Source organism: Peromyscus maniculatus, chromosome 20 (genome assembly GCF_049852395.1).
Source record: "Peromyscus maniculatus bairdii isolate BWxNUB_F1_BW_parent chromosome 20, HU_Pman_BW_mat_3.1, whole genome shotgun sequence".
Classification (NCBI taxonomy): Eukaryota; Metazoa; Chordata; class Mammalia; order Rodentia; family Cricetidae; genus Peromyscus; species Peromyscus maniculatus.
This window is the reverse complement of record NC_134871.1, coordinates 73175381-73184722: the sequence shown is the minus strand read 5'-3', so window position 1 is coordinate 73184722 and position 9342 is coordinate 73175381. Positions and strand designations below refer to the sequence as shown.

The 9342-nt window shown below is 51.1% G+C and overlaps 1 protein-coding gene across 2 annotated transcripts; it reads left to right on the top strand.

Annotated features, from left to right (window-relative positions):
- The first annotated feature begins 10 nt into the window (after positions 1-10).
- Positions 11-5172, top strand: Gpr84 (G protein-coupled receptor 84). Of its 2 annotated transcripts, none has more exons than XM_076556984.1 (2): positions 11-314; positions 3782-5172. In XM_076556984.1, exon 2 carries the CDS (start codon positions 3790-3792, stop codon positions 4978-4980), a length of 1191 nt encoding a protein of 396 aa, XP_076413099.1. In that variant the 5' UTR covers positions 11-314; positions 3782-3789; the 3' UTR covers positions 4981-5172. The 2 variants fall into 2 exon arrangements, with proteins under 2 accessions (XP_076413099.1, XP_006981860.2); XM_006981798.3 differs by lacking the exon at positions 11-314 and adding an exon at positions 3011-3129.
- Positions 5173-9342: the final 4170 nt, after the last annotated feature.

The window sequence follows — 9342 nt, the reverse complement described above, 5'->3', positions numbered from 1 at the left end:
CTCTAAACCCAGACAAAGGAAAGAACCCAGGCTTGTGTGTCTATAATGGGGACCCACACCAACAAAACAGACAGAGAAAGCAGGGATAGGCCTCATATACTGACTCGGGATGTCCTGCATGAACCTCAGTTTTCGACCAGCAAGCAGGCTTGAGTTTTAAGGATCCTTTGAGACCTCCTGTGTCTAAGACCATCCAGGCTGTGCCCTCTACAGATCTGCTACGATACTCTCATGAGACTCCAAGTGGCCTGTGTCTTGGGGCACTGGGAAACTCTTCACGCAGAATCCAGCCTAAACACATAATCCCAAGAATTGTGAGTGACACACCTCTCCACCCCATCCCCTCATGCCATGCCATCCAGCTCTACCGGGTAGTGGACAAGAAAACCAAAAAACCAGACTCAAACCCAGAGTCTGCACCGGCCCCCTGAGCGGTTGTCTTTCTCACGTCTCTCCCCACTTCCCAGTCTTGCAGAAGACGGGAGCGAGCGTAGGATGTTGACTGAAAGAGGAAGGAGAGGTGTGCTTATCAACTGAAGTGGGGCCCCAGCCTAGCAATAGGTTTTTTACTTTGGAGCTCAAAAAAGGCAAAGAGTGGCGCTGGGGAGATGGTTCCGTGTTAAGAGCACTGGCTGCTCTTCCAGAGGACCTGTGTTCAATTCCCAGCACCCACATGGCAAGCGAGTAACTCCATTCCCAGGATACCTAAAGCCCTCTTCTGGCCTCCCTGGGCAACAGGCATGCGTGTGGTGCACAGACATACATGCAGACAAAACACCCATACATATAGATACATACATTAAAGACAGAGATGAGAGGTTCTGAAGGATGAGGGCAAAGGCAACCCTTTAGAGGAAGGAATGGAGGAATGAGGGACTCTGAGTATGGGGCTTACTACCAACTCTAAGGACTTTAGTCCTTCATCCTTAGGACCCAGCTCCCTCAAGTTGTCCATCTGTACTGTGACATGTACATTCCTCTCTCCCCTGCCACACACACAAAAAAATAAACAAACAAATAAATATAAAAAGAAAATGTAAATAGGCTGAGTCTGATGTGGGGAAGATGGCAGGGAGGGACTAGGAGAAATGAGTTGGAGAGGCTGGGAAACTGACATGCCCCAAACTTGATGTTTCAAAATGGAATATATTATTCACGCCTCTCTCTAAGCTCATTCTTCCTGCCATGTTCCTTATCCTTCCTTTCGGTGCTAGGAACTGAACCCTAGGAATTCTACCCACTGAGCCACACCCTAGATCTTCTGTCTCATTAATTAGCAGCCCCACCAACCCACCACAAAACATGGAGTCATCATTTGTTTGTTTGTCTTTGAAACACAGTCTCAGTTTGTTCCCAGCCTGGCCTCCAAATGCCCGAAGCCCACTGCTTCTGATTCCTAAGGGCTGGGATTGCAAGCAGGAGTCAACAGCCTGGACCACTTAAGCATCTGTGGTTTTATTTTGTTTGGGTATGGCTCTATGAGACAGGGATTCTCTGTGTAGCCCGAGCTATCCTGAAACTCCCTACATAGACAAGGCTATCTTTGAACTCAGAGATCCACCTGCCTCTGCCTCCTGAGTGCTGTGCCTCAATTTATTTATCTATTTTAAGGAGGAGTCTCCTGTAGCCTGGGCTAGCCTCAAATTTACTTAGTAGTTGAGAATGACCTTGAACTTCTGAACTTTCTACTTCCTGAGTGCTGGGATTACAGATGTGTACTAGTATACTTGCATACTTGGTTCACTCAATTCTGAGACTTGAACCCAGGACCTTATACATTCTGGGCAAGCATTCTACCACTGACTTATATCCTCAGCCAAATTTTATCTTTTTTTTTTTTTCTTCATTTCTCTGTGTAACATTTCTGGCGTCCTGGAACCCGCTCTGTAGACCAGGCTGGCCTTGAACTCATTGAGATCCACCTGCCTATGCTTCCCAATGCTGGGATTAAAGGTTTACACCAACACTAGCCAGCCAAATTTACTTTTTGTTTGGAGATAAATTCTCATTCACTAAAATTACCAAGGCTGGCCTAGAACTCACTATGTAACTCTGACACATCTTAAGAACTGTGATCCTCTTGAGTAACTGTGATTATCAACCTGTACCACCAGTCCCTGCTCCCACCTTTATTTCCAGCTCTTGGGAGGCAGAGGCAAGTGGATCTCTGTGAGTTCAAAGCCAGCCTGATCTATATAATGAGCTCCAGGTCAACTAAGACTCTGCCTCAGAAAAAACTTTATTACATTTATTTATGTGTGTGTTTATAGATGCATATGTCACACAGAACTTGTATGGAAGTTGGAGAACAATTTGCAGGAATTGATTCTCTATTTCTATCATGTAAGTCCTAAAATACAACTCAGGCCAAGGCAAGTGCCTGTACAGGCTGAGCCACCTCGCCAGTCCCAAACCCATATCTTTTGATCTGACTCCACTTCTCAGATGTGCTGAAGCGCCATTTGGGACCCTCTGATGTAAGTCATCTCTGGACTCTGAAGAGAAGAAAGGAACTGTTATTACAAAACAAGCCTAAGCTCTCCAGGTTTCAAGCTCAATGGTTCTACCATTGCTTCTAGAACCTGGTCTTGGTTTCAGACCTCTTGAGAAATGGCCCAGTCAGGTGTGGTAACTCATGCCTATACTCGCAGTACTCAAATAGCTGAGGCAGGGGGATTTCTGGAGTTCTAGGGTAGGCTGGGATAATGAGTCAGACCCTGTCTCAAACAAACAAAAACAGAAGTGGTCTGGAGGATCTGACACTGTCTCCCTGCTCAACAGTTCTCAGCAATGACCTTAGAGAGGCCCTGCCTCACAGAACGGAAGGAAATGTCATTTGGGTTTCAGGAAGGATAAAGAAAAGAATGAGACAACTCTGGAGTAAGTTGGAGGGGAATTTCAACAGAGAAGCTCGGACTTTAGTAGGCAAGATAAAATTAGTAGGACTGGCTGGAGGTAGGGAAGGAAGTGGCTGAGGTTGGGTAACTAGGGAGTTTCTTATTCTCTTGGTCTAACATGGTAGGAGACATTATATGTCCCGCTGGAAGGCTGACTGCCCCAAGGAAGGCCTGCTCTTTAGGTGAGCTAGACTTCGTTTACTGAAGAAAGTGTGAAAATTGGCAACCTCAGGTGAGCATATCGTGTGTACACTCGTGTGTGTGTGTGTGTGTGTGTGTGTGTGTGTTACACAATCTTACTTTCTTAGTCCTCTCATTTTCCAGGTAGTTACAATCAGAAAATTTAAGGTCAGGAGAATAGTGGTACAGGTCTGAGGTCAGAGAATCACTGTGAGTTAAGGCCAGCCTGAGCTACATAACAAGACACTATCAAAGAACAAAAAAAAAAGAAAGAAAGAAAGAAAGAAAGAAAGAAAGAAAGAAAGAAAGAAAGAAAGATTGGGGTTCTATTGTGCAGGAGGAGCAGAGGACAAGGGACTCCTGGCTGGTCTTCAAGAACTGGGAAGGAATTATGATGGAGGCTGCCAGGTTTACGAGGAGCATCCCACACATATTGAAGGGGCCTGGGGTTTGGGGGAACAGAGAATTAACGTTTCCGGAAGGGACATTTGATAAGAATTTAGGAAAGAAATCTAAGAGTGTGAAAAGAAAGGAGAGAGAGAGCCTAAGGAGAGAGCTGGGAACTTGGAGATGAAGTGTGAGTGTGGCTTTCCAGAATCGTGAATTTAAGTTCTAGGTGCAGAAGGGTGTGAGGGGACACAGCTGTTGGAAGAAGTCAAGATGAAGAGCGAATTCTCATTCCCTCTCCTCTGCTCTCCCTTCAGTCTCCATCATGTGGAACACCTCGGATGCCAACTTCTCCTGTTACCATGAGTCCGTGTTGAGTTATCGTTACTTTGCCGTTATCTGGGGCGTGGTAGTAGCTGTGACAGGCACCGTGGGCAATGTGCTCACCCTGCTGGCATTGGCCATCCGTCCTCAGCTCCGAACTCGCTTCAACCTGCTCATTGCCAACCTCACCCTGGCTGATCTACTCTACTGCACGCTCCTGCAGCCTTTCTCCGTGGACACATACCTCCACCTCCACTGGCGCACAGGCGCCATCTTCTGCAGAATATTCGGGCTCCTCCTCTTTACTTCCAATTCTGTCTCTATTCTCACCCTCTGTCTCATTGCTCTAGGACGCTACCTCCTCATTGCCCACCCTAAGCTCTTTCCCCAGGTTTTCAGTGCCAAGGGGATTGTGCTGGCGCTGGTGGGCAGCTGGATCGTGGGGGTGGCAAGCTTTGCCCCACTCTGGCACGTGTTTGTCCTGGTGCCAGTGGTCTGCACCTGCAGCTTTGATCGCATTCGAGGCCGGCCTTACACCACCATCCTCATGGGCATCTTCTTTGTGCTTGGGCTCAGCAGTGTGGGCGTCTTCTACTGCCTCATCCACCGCCAAGTGAAGCGTGCGGCTCGAGCGCTAGACCAATACCGGCTGCAGCGAGCCAACATCCCCTCTCACCAGGTGGCTGGGACAGATGAGGCCATGCCTGGCCACTTCCAGGAGCTAGACAGCGGGCTTGCCTCAAGAGGACCCAGCGAGGGCATTTCATCTGAGCCAGTCAGTGCTGCGACTACCCAGACCCTGGAAGGTGACTCCTCAGAAGCGGGGGGCCAGGGCACCAGAAAGGCAGCCCAGCACACTGTAGAGAGAGGCCTTCCTGAAGCGCATCACAGGCCCCAGGAAGCTGCAGGAGCGCGCAGAGCGCCGAATGCCCCTTCGGAGTTCGGGAAGGTGACGCGCATGTGCTTCGCAGTGTTCCTGTGCTTCGCCCTCAGCTACATGCCCTTCCTGCTGCTCAACATTTTGGACGCCAGGGGCCGCGCTCCGCGGGTAGTGCACATGGTGGCTGCCAACCTCACCTGGCTCAACAGCTGCATCAACCCTGTGCTCTACGCAGCCATGAACCGCCAGTTCCGCCACGCATATGGCTTCATCCTGAAACGCGGGCCACAGAGTTTCCGTCGGTTCCATTAGAGCTGTTAGTTCATTCACCAGGGCAGGCCAGCATCAGGAGTGGCCCACGGAGGGCAGGCCCCGCCTTTCAGTCCTTGGACATTTTCACAGACGACCTCAGTGGTGTTGGGGTACACTGCTTTCCCATCCAGGAATCAATGTGTCAGCCCTGCGTTATGCAAGGTCAATTATTAATAAATGCTTCTCACTCTGCGCATGTGTGTGTGTGTGCGCGTGGGGTGGGTGGGTGGTATTCCCTGGTCTCTTTCCACCTTAGTTTTTGCAACAGTGTTTCTCACTGAACCTGGAACGCAGAAATTTGGCTAGATTGGCTGGCCAACAAGCTCCAGGTACCCTCCTGAAGGACATGGCCTCACCAGTGCTGGGATTACAGCAATGCACAGCCATGCACAATTCTTACAGATGTGCAGGAGAGCCAAACACCGGTCCCCGTGTTTGCATAGTAAGCATTTCACTGACCAGCCTGTGTTTCTAGCCCCGCATTGCATGCTTTTAACGCCCAGGAGTGGTTACCTGGGAAAGAAAGACCTAAGTCAGGATCAGAACTGGAACCTGGTATTTGAGGTTTTGGGGTGTGTTCGAGCAAGGCAGAGAGCAGCTATCCAGGGACAGACACAGCCTGTGACTGACAGGGTCCTAGGTTGCAGGACATGTATGGTACTTGGAGAGAATTAGCTTTCTCTCTCCCTTTTTATTTTTTCCTTTGAGACAGTTTTGCTATGTAGCCCAAGCTGCCTTCAAACTTGAGACTCTTCTCTAGCCACAGCCCGATTACAGGTGTGTGTCCTTTTCCTTAATCAAACAGGCCTTACCACTCACCACTGCTGCCAGGATACCCATCTAGGCCAGGAGGTTTATTCAACTCTACAGGTTATACCCCTGAGGTGAATCCTGTCCACTGTGCCCCCAAGCAAGAGGGCAGTCAAGGTGGAGACTGTGTCCTGGAAAAATGGAATCGAACTTAGCGGGTGGCAGCTGTACATGGGAAGTTCTCTTCCTCCGATCTTCCTGTCCAGGCCGAGGAAAGCCCGGCAGAAATGTCGGAGGGCACACCCCTGCCTTCCCAAGCTTCATCTGTAGCTATCGCCCGAAAGCATAATGTCCACCAGATGGCGCTGGTTCTCTGCGCTTCCTTTCTGACTTCCGGTTGAGTATTGAAAGTGCCAGCAAGATCCCTGACCAAGGGTGGAGGCTCAGGATTTGCACCTACACGCGCGCGCGAACACACACACACACACACACACACACACACACACACACACACACACACACACACACACACAAGCTTGGAAAGGAAAATGAGGATGTTTTGGGGGTTTTGTTTTGGTTTAGTTTTTTGGGTTTGGTGTTTTTTTGGTCTTTTTTTTTCCAAGACAAATATTACAGGCATGTAATCCTTGCTGAGACCATTGTTTTTTCTTTTGAAACAGGGTGTCACTATGTGGCCGAGGCTGGCCTTGAATACCTGATCCTCCTGCCTCAGACTCTGGAAGGTGGGCATTTCATGTGTGAGTCACTGTGCTCAGCTACTGGAGTCTCCATCCTTATCTAAGGTGGGACAAAGTAAGGTATTGGGTGAGCACCATGAGAGTACTGGGAATGCAATATGAGTTGGGTTGACAAGATGCCCCTTTCTATCCCCAAATGCCTGTTTTGAGACAAGAAACATTTTAAATACTGAAATAAGAATAGAAAGACACCCCACTCAGGAACTAATCCAGAGCCTGTGTTTCTAGGTGTTCTCCGCAGCCAACAAACAAAACTGAGGCTACTGAGACAGGGCGAAGACAGCTGCCTGGATTGTGGAGCTGAGACCTGACCAAGGACCTGAGTGACAAGCTCCATGAACTTGAGACCTCTGGGCCACTCTAGGCTTCAGGTTTCATGATCTGTAGAAAGCTGAAAATCGGGGACACTCTGTGTAGTGCTACCCATGCAAAGATACTTCATGTAAGCATAAAATTCCCATGACGAGCTATTATACTTTCTTACAAATGTGAAAGCAAACACCAACAGGTTAATTTGTTCAAAGTCAAAAGGCTATTAAGTGATAAACTGTGGTTTGAGGGCAAAGTCTAACCAGAGCTGTTGCCAGCATTAAGGACTAACCACCACTGAGCAGCTGCGTTGCGGAAGCTAGATCAGGTGACCAGGCGAACCCTAAAAGTCCTTCCTGCTCAGTCCTCCCAAGATTCTGAAGGTTGACAGCTCTCTGAAGGCTTGTAAAAGGGTTCACTTTTCACATTCCTTGAAGGCAATTCAAAAGCTTCCTCAAAGTAGAAGGGAACAACGGTAGGGATTGCAATTAGACATCAGAGTGACTTCCTAATCTTCAATTGCTGGGCGCGCGGAGGGGGAGGGACTCAGGGGACACAAAGAGTCCCAAGACCAAAGGACAGAAATTTAGCAAGGAAGTTGCCTTTTCACCCTTGGGGTGGTGGGGGTGGGGGGCTCTGCACTCATTTCCGTTCCTAATTTCAATAAAGGCTGAGTTAGGAGAAAGGGAACGGGAGACGGCTTTCCTGGGGCTTTTCTCTTGGGGCGCACTGTTCGGGTAAGAAGTCAGTGCCTGTATCCCCACTTCGGTCAACCTCCCGCGCGAGCCCGCGCACTGTCGTGGCCTCTCTTTGTCCCTCTCCATCTGGGCGTCTCTCTGCAGACTGCAGTCTCCCGCCCGCCCGCCCGCGGGTCCCCGCCTCGCGCCTCCCCACGGCCCCGCCCGCCAGCTCTCGCTCGCGCGCACACACTCTCTCACTTTCGCTGTCTCTCGCCGGCAGATTTATGGTCAGCCCAGAGACTTTCATTGGCCGAGCGCTGACAGGACTTGATTTAACGCCGCCTCTCATTGGCTGTTCTTGACAGGCCGATTTACGAGTCGCGTTGCTATTGGCCCAGCGGCCTCGGCCCTGATTTACGGCTCGGTGGGCGCCGAAGGCGGGGGGCGCGGCTGGGAGCGAGGCCGCGCGCCCCTCCCCCGCACCCGCGCGTGCCCGCCGCGCGTGCCCGCCGCACCGCCGAGCCGGGCAGGAGGCCGGCGGGCCCGAGGCGGCGGCGCGCAGCCCGTGGGAGCTCTGTCGCGTTTGTTGCGCGGGACCCCTCCCACCCCACCCCACCCCCGCTTAGATTTACGAGCTCAGGCTCGGCCTTCAGGAATTAGGAATATTTATGCTTCTTTGAGAGTGAGGTTTGGAGGGTGATAAATAAGGGGCCGCTGGGGTGCAGTGAGGGCTCCTATTTCGGACACGGCCACTTTCCCAAGAACCCCACCAGCGGCTCCCTCTAATCTCAAGCCAGAGGGAGCTCCGGGGCTGTGGGTGGTGGGCGTCTGATACCAGTAAGAGAGAACGGTTCGATCCTTGAGAGCCCCCTCTGATGCCTGCAGGGTTTTGCAGCAGATCGGATGGAAGGCAGATCAGGGAGGAACTTTGTGAGCATCCCGTCGTTGTTGGAGACCCTGGAGGGCAGTTACAGTCTTTCTTCAGAGGACCAGGAGGAGTCTGCTGTTCTGCGCCTCTAAGCTCGGTTGCTGAGGAATGAACTAGGGAGAGGCGCTAGCAAGCAGGTTTCTCCGGGTTGACATCCCCTTCACAGAAGGGATTTGAAATCTCCCACCGAGCCCACAGCCTGGATCTTTGGGAAAGGAGGCTTAGGAATGTGGCGCCCAATGCATTCCCTAAGAGCCTCTGTTCCCAACCTGCCCACCTCCACTGCTGGCTGAGAATTAAAAACACTCCTTGCCCTGGGCCTCCAGGAAATGGGGTGGGGGTGGGGGGCATCTGCCTAAGGATCCACATGCTTTCTCCAGCCCTCAGCCCCTGGCCAGCAGCGTCTTTGCTCTAGGTTGGGGAGGTAGCAGACAAACGATAGGGGCCATGACATAAGGGAGGTCTACAGAGAACTGGGGAAGTCACCCTGCCCCCACCCATACCCTGGGTGACACGGGCCTCAGCAAGGATGGCCACAGCACACATGCACAGGCACCAACTTACTGCCCCCCTCCCTCGCCCCAGTGAGAGGAGGGAAAGAATGGGGTCTAGACTGGCCCTTTAAGAGCCACTTAGGGTCAGAAAGCCTGGCCTGCAGAGAGAGGAAGGAGCTGATGTCAGAAGACGGATGGGCAGCAAGATGGGGATTGATGCTAATGGGGGAGTTAAAGCTAAGTACCCAGACACTCAGAGGGCAAAACTGCAGATCTGTCTTCCTTATGCTCACCTCCCCCCAACACCAAGGCTGTAAATCTGCCTCCTCAATCGAGGGAAGGGGGAGTAAGGAAAAAAGACAGGATCTCCTCTCCCTTTTCCTGCCCCCTCCCAATTCTTTTGTTTTCTCCCAATCCATTACCCTTCCCAGTAAAATTTCCAA